At 39.6% G+C, this 16473-nt stretch overlaps 1 protein-coding gene across 1 annotated transcript; it reads left to right on the top strand.

Moving 5' to 3' along the window:
* The first annotated feature begins 8005 nt into the window (after positions 1–8005).
* On the top strand, positions 8006–12477 carry LOC117754102 (sperm-associated antigen 6-like). Its single transcript, XM_034572791.1, has 10 exons — positions 8006–8131; positions 8209–8375; positions 8621–8804; positions 8892–9097; positions 9428–9601; positions 9695–9847; positions 9980–10171; positions 10685–10801; positions 10915–11060; positions 12256–12477. The coding sequence occupies exons 1-10, from the start codon at positions 8077–8079 to the stop codon at positions 12317–12319; spliced, it is 1458 nt and encodes a 485-aa protein (XP_034428682.1). The 5' UTR covers positions 8006–8076; the 3' UTR covers positions 12320–12477.
* The last annotated feature ends 3996 nt before the right edge of the window (positions 12478–16473 follow it).

Here is a 16473-nt window from a genome sequence, read left to right as displayed (position 1 = left end):
GGGATAGTTCACCCAAAAATGAAAATTCACTCATTATCTACTCAACACTATGCCGATGGAGGGGTGGGTGAAATGTTTTAGTTATTTACCTTATATACTGAAATAAGGCAAAAACTGCAACAGAGGATGTAAACAGTTTCTATATCTTTTATTGTTGAAATATAAATTGAAATAAAGCGCAGCAGCATCCTGATTAAATGTCTCTTTTAACAACGCTTTTCACAACCAGTGTGACATTTCAAGAGAGTCTGTCCGGAACTAATCTCTACAGAGGTCAAAGGTCATATTCAGTGACAGAGCTGCAGCCCTGGAGGTGATAGGAAATTAGTGTGTTGCTTAAAGACACTTCAACAGGCTGGATGCCTAATGACAATGGATTTGAACCTGCGGCTCCTTTGCCTCCAGCTTTGCCCTCGTAGTCCATATACAGCTCATACATCATATCTTCATCACAGGCCCACAGATGTTTTCCAGCCATTTCATATAAAACACATAAATATATATCTATATATATATATATATATATATATATATATATATATATATAAATATAAAAATACACATAAATAATTCAGAGTAGAAGAAAAAACGTATCTCCCCTGTTAAGTGAAGGTCTCTGCTGCTCTTTGTATGGTTCACACTGTCCCCTGGCGGCTGTGGTCTATCACTGCAGTTCGGCTATGCATATGTATGTATATTTATGTGTGCGCGCAGCAGCTGCAGCGCACGGCTCGATCCGCTCTTTGTTTGTTGTCTCTGCTGCTCGTGCACATTGCCCCGTCGCCCCTCACCCTGCTCGCACCGCAGCGGAGACGTGAGCGCGCAGCTGTTGGCAAAAAATGCCCCAAAAACTGCGTGCTCGCGTGCGTGATCGTGTTTCGGCAAATTTGACAAATTTCCAGAGAAGTGAGGTAGTTTTTCCTCCTGTTCTACATATGAACCACAGATCTCTATAGGTCTGGACTATATAAACGTAAATATATAGCTATAGATATTTCATCTTTTATTGTGTCATACAACCAAACTGTAGAGGCCACATTTTATATTTTAAATATAAACAAAGCATCATAATTAGATTGCTTGTTAATCTATAAACTACATATATCTTCTGTATAACCTAATGAAGCCACGAGATTCTTCTGTCCGATTTAATATTTTATTCTCATTTGTTGATATTGCCTCGAGGTGTGAACGTCCCATTAAAATCGAAATATTCAAAACAGCTAACATTCTTTAAATTAGACATTTAACTTGATAAATATATTTATAATTAATGACGATGACACTTTTTGGGAAGAATCCAAACACATTGAATGTGCGCAATTTAAGGCAGGTTTATCGAAGGCTCGTTTATCACTGCAAAAAATAAACTTAGTGTGTATCTATAAATCTACTCATCTAATCATGAAAACAAAAATAAAAAAACATCACCTCTTATTTAAATCTAATTACTTGTAATAAATTAACACCATGGCCTACAGGGTGTTATATACTGTCATCTTTCAGCAATGGATGAATTACATGAGATTGTACGAGACTGAAAACGAAGTCAATAATCACATCAGAAATGAATCCGGTTTTCTCTGCAAAAATGAAAATAAAAATAAAGATTAGAGGCAAATAAACCCTGCAAAGCTCTTTTCCTACAACTGTTCATGCCTGACTCACGTGAAAGTATTTTTCTTTTCCCTCTGTCTTAGCAAGTACTTTGTGTAAAAAATATAAATTACAAAAAAAACCATAAGGAATAAATATGAGACTGCATAGTGTAAAGAGGGAGTAAACATGAGAGGTAGATTTAGAGTTAAGCAGATCAAGTGATTTGACTCAATTGGTTTGAGTGAAGATTTATGGAATGGAGTGTTTTATTATCTTCATTTAATGTGAAGAACAATAAAACATACAACATCATTTTTGGCCTTTCAGTCACTGAAAGGGAACTCTCACCAACCACTGTCAGACAGCAATACACACATACACATTGTCCTTTAGATGTAAAGGTCTCAGGGCTGTTGTGAGGTCAAAGAACTTTCTGCAGGAGGAGACTTCCTTGTCTCTTGTGTTTTGGCTTCATGCAAATTCACCAATTTCTGTACATTAAAATAAAAACATATATATAATATTTTGAATAAACAAGGATTTTTGGAGTTTGGATTATAATTGTCTTTAATTTGCATGAGTTAAAGTCTGGCTTTGTCTTTGTTATGTGAAATCCAGATTGTTTATTTAGAATAAAACCCCACACAAAACAGAAAATAAAAAATCAACACTCTCCCAGCATGCACTGCTCTGTTTTCTACATTTGCTGATGTTTGACCTCAGGAAGCCTCCAATCGGAGTTGATTGTGTTCCCTCGTTCCCTGTTTTCCTTTATGACACGACCCATGAACATTAAAACAAGAAAACAGCCCATTTATAGTGACGGAGCATAGAAACATCGACCACTGACTCAGGATGGGATGTCAGCTGATCATCTCCCCTGACAACAAGCGGGGATCCGGGTTACGCACAGAGACGCAGGTAAAATGAAATGCAGAAATCAACAAATAAGAATAAATAATTAAATCTGATCGGGTTTCACCTTCACAACAATCTGTGGCTGCTTCAGTGCACAACACGTGTGTGTGTACAAGGTTAAATGAATGATAAAATACATTTATATGTTAAATATTAAAACCTCTATTTATGTTGTATGACACAATAAAAGATCAAATACAATATATTCTTGTAACACTTAACATTTCTAGAAAATTATCAAAAAGGCCTTTAAGATGATAACATAGGATTTCACTCACACACACACGGCTGCGTGGCGACAACGTGAGGCCACTGCCGCCAGGGGGCAGTGGGAGCCCTGCGAACCAGAGCAGACAGACACATAACATCTTTCAATATCACAGGTGAGATTTATTTTTCTTCTTCACTGAATTAAATATCTATCTATCTATCTATCTATATAGATGTATATGAACGTTTTATATGAAATTGCTGGAACACACAGCTTTGGACCTGTCATTAAATTGACGTATGAACTTCACTTCACTTAAATCTCACCTCGGATCTTGATAACCAATTATTCAGTTTTGTTTCTGACAGTTTGGTCAGAACATGCACACCAGTAGCCTGCTGGAGGTCATCTTGTTGGGCTCTGGCAGTGCTCCTCCTGTTCCTCCTCACACAAAGGAGCAGATACCGGTCCTGCTGCTGGGGTGTGGCCCTTCTACGGCCCTGTCCAGCTCTCCTCGTGTAACGGCCGGTCTCCTGGTATCTCCTCCATGCTCTTCAGTCTGTGCTGGGAGACACAGCAAACGTTCTTGTAACCCATGTATGGATGTGCCATCTTGAAGAAGCTGGACTATCTGTGCAACCTGATTGGGCCGCAGGTACCGCCTCATGCTACCAGTAGTGACAAAGACTCTAGCAGAACACAAAACTGGAGAAGAATCAGTCAGGAAGGATAAGGGGAGAGCAATCGTCACCACATGAGAAATTATTCCCTTTTTGGGGGTTGTCTCATCTCCATTGCACCTGTTTTCACTTTCATTTGCACCAAAGCAAGTGAAATTGATTCACAAACAAAAATGAACAGATTGATATCCCTGAAGTTATGACTGACATGTGACGATTAAGTGTTCCCTTAATTATTTTTGACCAGTGTATATGGACTAAATTAACTATATCTGTGGGGGAGCTGGCCTTTAACAAGACGACACAGCTTCATATCCATGTGTTGAAGTGTCTTTGAGCAAAACACACACATTCCCTACCACCTCTGACTCTGTCACCAAACCTGACCTTTGACCTCTGTCTGAAATCACTATAGTGCACTATATAATGAGTTTGCAATTTTGTAGTGGTGTCCAAATGTTTAGTGACTTTTTTATTCCCTATAAAGTGCACTCATTGTGGTCGTGGCAGTGAGACAAGAGGAGCGAGAGCAGCAGGAAGAATTTGAGAGAAAACATCAATAATCTTAATGGAAAACAATATTGGACTAAAGACACTGCCCTGAGGAGTACCATTTTCCACCATATACATATGTAAAAGTGTCTGTATTTTTTTTTTTTTTGGGACGGACAGATTTTATTTTTTTAATTTATTTTCGTCCGTCTGTATTTGTATTTTTTTTTGGGATGGACAGACGGACAGATTTTATTTTTTGTATTTTTTTTTTTTTTTTTGGACGGACAGACGGACAGATTTTATTTTATTTTTTTTTTTTTAATTAAAAAAATTAAAGTACAAAAGTAACTAAAAATACAAAAGTAACTAAAAAGTAACTAAAAGTACCAAAGTAACTAAAAGTACCAAAGTAACTAAAAAGTAACTAAAAGTACCAAAGTAACTAAAAAGTAACTAAAAGTACCAAAGTAACTAAAAAGTAACTAAAAGTACCAAAGTAACTAAAAGTACCAAAGTAACTAAAAAGTAACTAAAAGTAACTAAAAAGTAACTAAAAGTACCAAAGTAACTAAAAAGTAACTAAAAGTACCAAAGTAACTAAAAGTACCAAAGTAACTAAAAAGTAACTAAAAGTACCAAAGTAACTAAAAGTACCAAAGTAACTAAAAAGTAACTAAAAGTACCAAAGTAACTAAAAAGTAACTAAAAGTACCAAAGTAACTAAAAAGTAACTAAAAGTACGAAAGTCGTCCGTCTGTCTGTCCGTATTTTTTTTTTTTTGGGACGGACAGATTTTATTTTTTAAATTTATTTTCGTCCGTCTGTATTTGTATTTTTTTTGGGATGGACAGATTTTATTTTTTAAATTTTTTTTCATCCGTCTGTCCGTATTTTTTTTGGACGGACAGACGGACAGATTTTATTTTTTGTATTTTTTTTTTTGGACGGACAGACGGACAGATTTTATTTTATTTTATTTTTTTAAATTAAAAAAATTAAAGTACAAAAGTAACTAAAAAGTAACTAAAAGTAGCAAAGTAACTAAAAAGTAACTAAAAGTACCAAAGTAACTAAAAAGTAACTAAAAGTAGCAAAGTAACTAAAAGTACCAAAGTAACTAAAAAGTAACTAAAAGTACCAAAGTAACTAAAAAGTAACTAAAAGTACCAAAGTAACTAAAAGTACCAAAGTAACTAAAAAGTAACTAAAAGTACCAAAGTAACTAAAAAGTAACTAATAGTACCAAAGTAACTAAAAGTACCAAAGTAACTAACAAGTAACTAAAAGTACCAAAGTAACTAAAAAGTAACTAAAAGTAGCAAAGGACAGATTTTATTTTTTTAATTTATTTTCGTCCGTCTGTATTTGTATTTTTTTTGGGATGGACAGATTTTATTTTTTAAATTTTTTTTCATCCGTCTGTCCGTATTTTTTTTGGACGGACAGACGGACAGATTTTATTTTTTGTATTTTTTTTTTTGGACGGACAGACGGACAGATTTTATTTTATTTTATTTTTTTAAATTAAAAAAATTAAAGTACAAAAGTAACTAAAAATACAAAAGTAACTAAAAAGTAACTAAAAGTAGCAAAGTAACTAAAAAGTAACTAAAAGTAGCAAAGTAACTAAAAAGTAACTAAAAGTACCAAAGTAACTAAAAAGTAACTAAAAGTAGCAAAGTAACTAAAAGTACCAAAGTAACTAAAAAGTAACTAAAAGTACCAAAGTAACTAAAAAGTAACTAAAAGTACCAAAGTAACTAAAAGTACCAAAGTAACTAAAAAGTAACTAAAAGTACAAAAGTAACTAAAAAGTAACTAAAAGTACCAAAGTAACTAAAAAGTAACTAAAAAGTAACTAAAAGTACCAAAGTAACTAAAAAGTAACTAAAAGTACCAAAGTCGTCCGTCTGTCTGTCCGTATTTATTTATTTTTTTGGGACGGACAGACGGACAGATTTTAATTTTTTTAATTAAAAAAAAAAATTTAAATAAAATCTGTCCGTCTGTCCGTCCCAAAAAAAATTTGAGGAAAGTTTGAGGAAATGTCACAATTCTGACCATGGTCCTATGACTTGACTCAGCTCATTTGAGCTGTATATTGTAAAGCAGCCAGGAGCAGTGCATTAAAGTATAAAACTTCCTGTAGGCTTTGACGACGAGTCAATATTGACACATGGATCTGATCAGGGTGGGACTGTGAATGTGTGAATGAGGTTTGATGCTGATGGAACAATGCACAGAGGAGTTATAAATAAATCCCTATTGTTTGGCGAAACATCAAAATTCTACGCCACGCCACGGTCAGGGCGTGTAACGTACACTTAACATTTTTTTATTTTACTCTTAATCGTGAACTTAAGTTATCTCTCAACATTAATTGACAAACATCCATAAGTTTAATTTAGTTATTAACAATGTGTGAACAAACTCTTCAGCCCTGGGGAAGATTTGTGCCTTGGGAAGTCTTACACTGCCCTCTAGTGACTAATATTGCAGGTACAGCTCAATCATCTTGATTTGACTCATCAAACTTTAACGCCACGTCACCGTCAAACCGCGTGATAAAATCAAATATACCGAGGTAGTTTACATCTCCATCTTGTTGAGATGACACTCATTTCAATATGAAGTTGATCTGATGAAAGCCCTACGACAAGTTCGTCAAAGTAAAAATGTGGAAAATGGCCAATATGGCCACTAAAGTCAAAATGGCGGGCTTCCTGTTGCTTTTTTCCAATTGCACCTCTGACTTTTTTGTTTGTCTGGTCACGATACACCTGGGCTACGATTTTTGTGAAGATCGGTGAAAGCTAACTGAGGGGCTTTTCCTTAGATGGCGCTGTTGAGCCATTTTTCCACGCCCATTTCAAATTACTCCAACATACAATTACTTTTTGGGGTTTTGAATTCCCTGCAAACTTTGGTAACAATTTGAGCATGTCTAGGCCCTGAAAAAGCCCCAAAAGGGAAATACAAATCCTTCGAAATACAATAGGGCCTCCCACCGTCGGTGCTCGGGCCCTAATGATTGCATAAATATTCACCCCCTTCAGGTCAGTATTTGGTAGATGCACCTTTGGCTGCAATCACAGCACTGAGTCTGTGTGGATATGTCTCAATCAGGCTGGCACATCTGGACACTGCAATTTTTCTCCATTCTTCCTTGCAAAACAGCTCAAGCTCTGTCAGGTTGCTCGGGGATCGGGCGTGAACAGCTCTTTTCAAGTCCAGCCACAAATTCTCGATTGGATTGAGATCTGGGCTTTGACTTGGCCACTCCAGAACATTCACCTTGTTGTCTTTGAACCATTTCTGTGTAGCTTTTGCTGTATGCTTGGGGTCGTTGTCTTGCTGGAAAATAATTATGTTTAATTATGTGATTGGGAAAATTAAAACTCCAGGACAACAGAAGGGGAATACAAAGTATGGGATGCATATTTGATAATTTATATCATATAAAATATGTAATTTATATCGTTTAAAATCATGGGGGGAGAGGGGGGAGGGGGGAGCTGGCTCATTAGCATTTAAAGGAACAGGCACTCAAAACATGTCACTCTGTGGAGGGCTGTTTTAGACAGGGTAAAAAGGGTGCTGTTTTAAATGATCCTTGTGGTATTTTGACCAAAGTATGTTACAGACATTTCATTAAGACCCCAAGGAACCATATCAACTTGTGGTAAAATGGGCATGCTATGTCCCCTTTAATGTCAGCGGGAGTGGATGAAGTCATACCCCATACATCCTTTGATGTCAGCCTGAGTAGAAAAAATGTCTTGAGTGTAAAGCAATCCTTTGAGGACTATTATTGTTATTGCTTTAATATCTTTTACTTTAAATCCTATTAAAGCAGTACAACACAATTGATTCGCCACCCGCCAATAAACCGAACTAAGAAGAAGTGCTCAACCAAGTCAGTTTGATTTAGATAAAAGCAGCTGTAGACGCATAGAAAACACTGCTCTGAACCCTGCGGTTTAAAAGCGTTATCTGTTTTGTCGTTTTTAAAAGTTTCATCTGAGTAACAATGAGTCAGCGAGAGACCATTCGAGGTGAGTCTCAGGAGCTGTTTTCACTCATAGACGGAGACATGCAGTAGGTGACACACTGTCATGTTTGTGCTTTGCAGGGTTCGAGCAGTATCAGAGGTCGAGGTTGCAGTTTGTGCAGATGATTGCAGATAGGGCATCTAGACCCCAAAACATAGAGACCCTGCAGAGTGCTGGTAAGAATCAAAGATAATAATGGTAAAAAAAAAACACTTTGCTTCAGCTGCCAACTCCAGTGTTTCCCCTCCTGCAGGGGCGATGTCCTTGCTGCGTTCCCTGATACTGGACGTGGTCCCCAGCATCCAGCAGACTGCAGCCTTGGCTCTGGGCCGCCTGGCCGACCACAGCATTGACCTGGCGGAGGTCGTGGTGAGGGAAGACATCCTGCTTCATCTTGTCCATTCTTTGCCTTCGAAGAACGTAAGTAATCATCCCTCCACACAGTTTGTTTTCAAACCAAATGAACTGTGTGTGCAGTTCACCAATTGATGTGGGTATATGTGGTGGGTCCAGCTATTACTCATGTTGTGATGAATTTAAGGTAATTTTAAGGTGAAGACATGTTTTAAGTTTAGGTTGAGGGCTAGGATGAGGCAAGAGGTATATGCTTAAGGTCAGTGTAAGTCACCAGGAAATCAATGTGTGTGTTTGTTGTGTGTGTGCAGAGGTTCTTTAAGAAATCAGCAGCGTTTGTCCTTCGGGCTGTGGCCAAACACTCTTCCGGCCTGGCCCAGGCTGTGGTGGCCTGTGGGGGTGTGGATGCCATGGTCCTTTGCCTGGAGGAGTTTGACCCCGCGGTGAAGGAGGCTGCAGCCTGGGCTCTGTGCAACGTCGCCCAACACAATGAGTGTAAGAAGAACCGATTTCCATTCCCTCTCCATCTCTCTCTCTCCATCCCATGTCTGTATTTTCACGTTCCCCTCCTCTCTCCATCAGTGTTGGCTCAAACCGTGGTGGATGCGGGTGCCATCCCTCTGCTGATGCTCTGTTTCCGGGAACCAGAGATGGCTCTGAAATGCATCGCAGCCTCCACCCTCTGCGACATCTGCAAACACACGCCGGAGTTGGCGCAGGCTGTGGTGGACACCGGTGCCGTGCCGCACTTGGCGCAGATGATCCTCAACCCGGACGCAAAACTCAAGGTACAGAACAACCCAAAAGAGAAAATGTTTCTGCAACAAATTTGATTTGAAGATACAGCGCTGTAATTTTTCTTTGTCATGGAGGAGGAAAAGTAATGTAAAACCAATGGTCACTAACCGAGCAATATAGTGTATGCAATCATGCATTATGATCGTGGCGGAGAGACAAGACATTTTTACTACATTTAAGAATAAATGTGTGATACAAGTGCAGCTCGTTGAAGGTGAAAACGTGTTTCCACAAAGATGCTGCACAACATGAAGCAGTAGCTTAGTTTGAATGAATGAACTGTGGGAATAACCAGACGTGGTGTGTGTGTGTCCATGCAGAGGCAGGTGTTCTCAGCCCTCAGTCAGATCAGCAAGCACTCGGTCGGCCTGGCAGAGATGGTGATCGAGGCTGAGATCTTCCCTGCAGCCCTGATCTGCCTCCGAGATCCAGACAAGTATGTGAGGAAGAACGTCAGCACTCTGATGAGGGAGGTGGTGAAGCACTCACCAGAGGTACAGCACATACATACACACACACACACACTTGTTGGGACAACCATCAATGGCAGAAAGCAAAGTAACATGCATGTGCTTGTGTGTTTCCAGCTGTCCCAGGTGATTGTGAACTGTGGTGGCATGTCAGCAGTCATCGATTCTCTGGGTGACTGCCAAGGAAGCCTGCGGCTGCCGGGGATCATGATGCTGGGATACGTGGCCACTCACAGTGAGAACCTCGCCATGGCCGTCATTCTCTCCAAGGTGTGTGCACGTTCGCCTTAGCTCTCTCCATGTGACAGCTAAAGCCATCACTAAATCCAGAGGCATTCCCTCAGGTCCTGTCGCATCTAGGTCATACTGTATATAAACTGAAGTAGTACTCCCGTCCTGTAGGGGGTGCACCAGCTGGCCCTGTGTCTGTCAGAGGAGCCTGAGCATCACATCAAGGCGGCCACGGCCTGGTCCATCGGCCAGATTGGTTACCACACGCCCGAGCATGCGAAGGCTGTGGCCACGGCGAACCTGCTGCCCAGACTGCTGCAGCTCTACATGGAGGCCAGCAGCTCAGAGGACCTACAGGTCAAAGTAAGAACTGCAGGTTTTGATTTCTAGTGTTTACTTTTGATTAATCAATAGTCTATATCAGCACAAACAACTGGTATCAGCCATAGACTGTGTATAAAGATGGACGACATGACAGCTCCCTAAAAGTGAAGCCAAAGATTTTTAATCACCACATGCTGGTTGCAGTATAAGTCATAAACCCTGTTAGTGGATGGGACATGGACCAAATCATGCACGTCATTTTAGAGAGTTCTTACCACACTGATGTTTGTTCAAGAGCTAATTTTCCAGTAAGGTTCGTCTTAATTTGTTATTTGATTCCAAAAATCAGCGTGAAAAATTATGATTGAACAAGCACGTGACCTCCATAACTTCGCTCCAAATGCGCAAAATGGCAGCGTTTGGCTTCATTTCTGGGTAGTCTATGGAGAAGATGAGGCCAACTCTAATTTTAAAGTCTCCTGTTAAAGAGGCAAAGAGGAGATTTTTATCTTTTCTGTTTCATATTTTTCTCCCGTGTCCTTGTCTTTACAGAGTAAGGACGCTCTGAAGAGCATCCTGCAGAAGTGCACCTACCTGCCAGCTCTGGAGCCCCTCCTCTACGATGCCCCCAGCAACATCCTCAAACATGTTGTGTGCCAGTTCAGTAAGGTATCACAACCAGAATCTAAAAAATCTGTCTTTTTGATAGAGAAATGTCCAAATATTTGGTAATTGAGATCATGAAGCCTTGTTCATTCACCCTGACCTCCCTCTTATCCAAGGTGCTGCCTCATGACAGTAAGGCCCGACGTTTGTTTGTGACCAGCGGGGGTCTGAAGAAGGTGCAGGAGATCGATGCTGAGCAGGGCTCTCCTCTGCAGGAGTACATCAACGCCATCAACAGCTGTTTCCCTGAGGAGATAGTCAGGTATGCACTTGGCTAAGATAACAAACAAGACATTTCAAATTATAGTTAAAACTAGAAACTTCCTCCTGCCGAGAAAGTTTGAATGTGTGCCTAGTGCTTGCTGCCGGCTCGAGAGAGACATTTATAAAAGCTGCATGTTTATAATATGATCCAGGTTGGTGAGAGAGAGAGACTGTGTCAAGTTGAGAGAGAGACAAATCCAAACCCTTGGGAGCCAATCCAAACAGCCAGCAAAACAACAAACAAAAATAGTAACAAAGGCTAATGATAAATCCGACTGGCTTGTATGGCTGTCTACAGACTGCCATGTGGCCCGCTCAGTAGTCATCCTCAATACCTCTTCGCCTTCTAAAAACGTGCTGCTGCTTGAATCGCAACATCTAAGACATCAAAGGAATCTTTCCTGGCTAAACACACTGGAAAAGAGAAAGCTCCACTCTAGCAAAGCTCTCGAACAACGTGTGATTATTCAAATACTATAAGTCCAATCTGTGAAATAACAACACCGTGAGAATCCCAAGACTTTGCCGAACACACGGATATCATTTTTATTTGTTAGAGTTAAGAAATGGGACCGTGGGAGTGAGTTAGAAAAGTGTGACTGATTTGCTCCTTCCAGAAATTTCCTCTCAATATTAACAATAGACCCAAAGGAGAGAGGCAACGGAGAACTAAAGTAAAACAAAATGGATACAGCCAAAAGTGTAGCTCTGATAGATTTCATAGTGACATTTCTGCAAACTAACAAGTTTTCCTACGTTTTGATCTAAAACATATGTATGACAACCTCCATTTGTGACTTTGAGAGAAGTTTAGGCACACGAAAAGTAGCTGAGAGACCTTGACTTGACTTTCTTTCCTGCTGTTTTTCGAGCGAACCGTTTGGCGAATGTCTTAGAAAAGAGATAGCACACCATTCCCGACCGAACCGCACGTCATGTATTTTTTGTGCATGTACGATGAAAACTGTGGGAGGAGTAGCAGGACGAAATTTCATACGGAAAATAACAAGTTTACAGAATAGTAATATATGGCCAATGCATAGGCACACATAATAACATAAGCAGATACAAATATAATAAGGTCAAGCAAATTGAAGAACCAAATCTAGCACTAATACAATGATAATGGTTTTTAAAAAAAAACTACTCCCAACACAGTATAAGGTATTAACAGTGTGTGCGTTTTGTTTCAGGTACTACACCCCTGGCTACTCAGAGGTCTTGTTGGAGAAGTTGGAGAACTACCAGCTCACCTGACATCACTTCTCAACACACATTTAAAGATGTAACCTTCACATACCTTCACAGTTAATTTAAAGTTTCCACGCTGGCAACAGCTAGTGGCCGGAGGCCAAATGTTTTTGGGTTATCTGTCTGTCCCATTGTCGTGAAATCGATATCTTCTTTCTTTCTCTTTTTCTCTCTCTCTAAAAAACACACACAAAGACACACACCAACTCAGCTGACATCTCTGACCCGATAGTTAAAATGTCGATATGTTTGAAATGACAGAGCCAATAAAAACAATGAAAAATAATTTTGTTATGGTCCAAACATGTGTATAAAGACCCAAAATGAACACTGTAAGGGGACTACTTGATCACTATAAGCTTATTATGACACAAAATGCTTCTGGAGTCTCAGGGGTAAACTTGGTGAGAGCAGAATCCGATACAATTGAAGTAACTAGTGACCACCACAATATAACATGCCTCCATACTGCTCGTGTGGTGTCATCCAGGTGTCCGGAAGCCCCGACATCCAAATTCGACTTGAAATTAGGTAATTTACACCGTATTTTAAGCCATACAGTATATTTTCTGTTTAACTAAAACCAGCAGCGTAAAAAAATTAAACTATTATAAATACAAAATTAAACATTTAAGGAATAAATAAGAGACTAAAGTATAAAAAGAAGGACCAAGCAAAAAGGGACAAGCTTTTGAGTTAAGCAGAACAAGTGCTTTAATTGGTTTGAGTGAAGGCTTATGGAATGGAGTGTATTATTATCATTAAATGTGTAGAACAATAAAACATACAACATCATTTTGGCTTTTCTGCCACTGAAAGGGAACTCTCACCAACCACTGTCAGACAGCAATACACACACACGCACGCACACACACACACACTAATGCTTGAGTCTTTTAGATGTATAGTCTAAAAGGACTCGGGGCTGTTGTGAGGTCAAAGCACTTTCTGCAGGGGAAGATTTCCTGGTCTCTTGTGTTTTGACCATTTCTGAGAATGAAAAAAAAATATTTTTACCTTTAATCCACTAGGATTTTTTGAGTTTTGATTTTTTTTAAAGCCAAAAGGACATTTCTCCAGCTCTGCAGATCGCGCCCGGCCTCCAGTCATGTGCATTTTTTAAATTTTAATTCTTCCCTTTACACTCAATGGAGCACTTTGGGCATATTCAGCGCTGCAACATCTCCCAGTTAGAAAAGAAAAATAATTTCAAACAGACACATTACACAAAAAAACACAATGTTCTTCAAGCTCATGTCGGGTGGTTGTGATTGCTGAAAGATGCTTTTTTTGTTTTTGGCAAGTTAAAGCTGGCAGCAGGTCAACTGGTTAATGAGTGAAGGAGTTTGTTCATGAGAGACGTCATGAAAGCGAGGACTTGTACAGCAGCAGGGCACGTGGATTATAATTGTCTTTAATTTGCATCAGTTAAAGTCTGGCTTTGTCTTTGTTATGTGAAATCCAGAGTTGTTACTTTGAAAAAAACCCACACAAAACAGAAAATAAAAAAAACAACACTCTCCCAGCATGCACTGCTCTGTTTTCTACATTTGCTGATGTTTGACTACAGGAAGCCTCCAGGGCCAAACAGAGCAAAGCAGACTCAGAGTTGATTGTGTTCCCTCCTTCCCTGTTTTCCTTTATGACACGACCCATGAACATTAAAACAAGAAAACAGCCCATTTATAGTGACGGAGCATAGAAACATCGACCACTGACTCAGGATGAGAGATCAGCTGATCATCTCCCCTGACAACAAGCGGGGATCGGGGTTACGCACAGAGACGCAGGTAACGGAGCAAGAGAATGTGAATGGAAGTTTTACATCGAAAACAAAGTGAAACTTTGGACAAACACTTTCTAATAAAACTGATCACATTCCTAAAATGTGATTGCATCTGCAGGGGAAGTGTGAGGAAGATGCTGACGGTCACAAAAGCCGCCAGTCAGTGTGACACAACACAATCACGTACTCCACAATGCACTTCCACACACACACACAAAAACGTTCTTTATAAAGGCAGGAGCAGCGTGAACGGAGAAGGGATTAACTTCAGAACACGCCAGCTCCAGTCTGAGGAGAAGGAAGACGACGCCAGCACACACTGAATTATCAGAATGTCCAAACGGATCCACCATCTTCAAATGTAAGACAGCGATTCACTTGTCGGTTAAAACACAATCATTAGAATGGTTTTGTTTAACGGACGTGAACGAACTGAAAACACACGATAGAGGGGGTGTTGAAGTGGGGAGACGGTTGAAAATAAGTCGGAAATAATGGTACGTCAAAAATAAAACACCCTATTATAAAAAAAAAACTTTTACCTTTTGTTTTAAAAAAAGATTAGAAAATATAAAATTAAATCATTTTGGAGTATAAAGGCACACATCTTGCACAGTGTATACAATGAGAACCAGTTATTTAAAGCATGACAAGGGACTAATTTACGCTGAACACAGCTCACAAATATGGTTATAACGTGGAGACGCAGGAGAACCTGAACAGCTGACGACACGGACGAGAGGGCGAAGGAAACTTAGTCCTGTGACATGCAATTTTTTTTATGACTTTTCTTTTAAAAGTACATCTACACTAAACATTGTATAAATTCAAGCACTATCATTCTTCATTTACCACAGCACCATCATTCATTCCACATGTGGCTCCTTGTTTTTTTTTTTTTTTAAATACAACTATATTTCATGACTAAAATCCAATGTAAAAATATAATTGTGAATATATTCTATGATATCTAAGCAAACATATTGCAATGGAAGCTTTTTGCATGGGTAAGAATAAGTCAAGGAGGACGACGTTAACTTGTTTTAGTTGGTTATCGAGAGGTGATACAACGTCACGCGCACAACAACTTTTCTCACTTACACACAAGTATATTGCATTTCCCTTGTTAAGACCGTATAGACTAAATGGGATCAGATTTGTAACGTTTGGTTCCTTTCCTCTTGTGCAAAATATACAAAAAAAACAACAACAACCTCAAACTCAAAAAAATGATTACCACATCAATTCATAACTGCCAAATTCAAACACAGATAAACCACCTTTTTAAAAAAAAAAATGTCAACAATAATGACACAGACGACACGAGTAACAGACTCACAGCTGAGGTTAGAGAGGAGAGTGATGCTGTCGGTGTTAATGTCTTAACATATCTTTACATCTGCAGCTGCTCTTCCGAACCTCCCTCCTCTCTGTTCGTTATCACTCCTGTACAACGTCTGAACACTGACACACACACGAACACGCACACGGCTCGCCACCACTGGGTGTGTGCTGGTACGATGCTGGAGGTAAACTTTCCTCATTTTGTCCTGAATGCAGTCACACTGTCACCTGCCACGACATCACCACAGACCACAGATTGGAAAGATTTGCTTGCAAACGACGTGTTAACAGAAATGATTTCCGTTTTTTAGCATCGCAGTGAATTCTTCCCAAACAATCCCTGTGAGTTGTACCAGTTGGTAAGAACCGATGGAGGAGACAGGATTTAAAATCAGGCTACAAAAATTCAAACCTAAGAGAGCTGAGTTCCTTTTCCTCTTTGTTGCAGCACATGTAACAGAACAAGAGCTCCTAACCTCTAACAACATAAAAGTGCAACTTTATTTCTTTTTTGATTTTACTCATAAGGTGCTGATGGCAACAGAAGGTTGAGGGCTGCTGATGTTTCAATCTGAAACTGTGAGAAAGAAAGAACGACGAGCGACTCACTCTAAGACAGCCACAAGAAACTTCTGGGTCATTCCCCGCCGAGGGAACCGAAACCGTGACTTAACAAACAATGCCCAACGTATTCAGAGAAAATGACAGATACATGTCTTACCTCAGTCGTTATCAATCACTGCACATCACAACAAAAGGGACAAAACACTGAGCGACGCAGAGGTGCGACTAGGAAACACATATCGTAATTTATTGCAACGAGTGACTTTGTCTCAACGATGGAAGTTTGTTGCGAGGGGATAACCCAGAAGTTCAGTTCATTATCTGTACACACGACGGGACGTCAAGGGAAGGGGAGGCTTTTAAAGGACGGGCGATGGAGGAGGAACCAAAACAGGATAATTTGTTAGGCTAAGAACTTGTACAGCATTTGGGTGGGGGTCTGGCTGTTGGCCTATTGGAAGACTGC

Source organism: Hippoglossus hippoglossus, chromosome 20 (assembly GCF_009819705.1).
Source record: "Hippoglossus hippoglossus isolate fHipHip1 chromosome 20, fHipHip1.pri, whole genome shotgun sequence".
In the NCBI taxonomy this organism is placed as follows: Eukaryota; Metazoa; Chordata; class Actinopteri; order Pleuronectiformes; family Pleuronectidae; genus Hippoglossus; species Hippoglossus hippoglossus.
This window is presented reverse-complemented; position numbering and strand designations above follow the sequence as displayed.

Bases quoted from the DNA above. Each gene is read 5' to 3' on its own strand.
- LOC117754102 (XM_034572791.1), top strand. From the start codon at position 8,077: ATGATTGCAGATAGGGCATCTAGACCCCAAAACATAGAGACCCTGCAG. The intron at 8,376-8,620 runs GTAAGTAATCAT...GTGTGTGTGCAG, and splicing joins ATTCTTTGCCTTCGAAGAAC to AGGTTCTTTAAGAAATCAGC. The intron at 11,061-12,255 runs GTATGCACTTGG...GTTTTGTTTCAG, and splicing joins TTCCCTGAGGAGATAGTCAG to GTACTACACCCCTGGCTACT.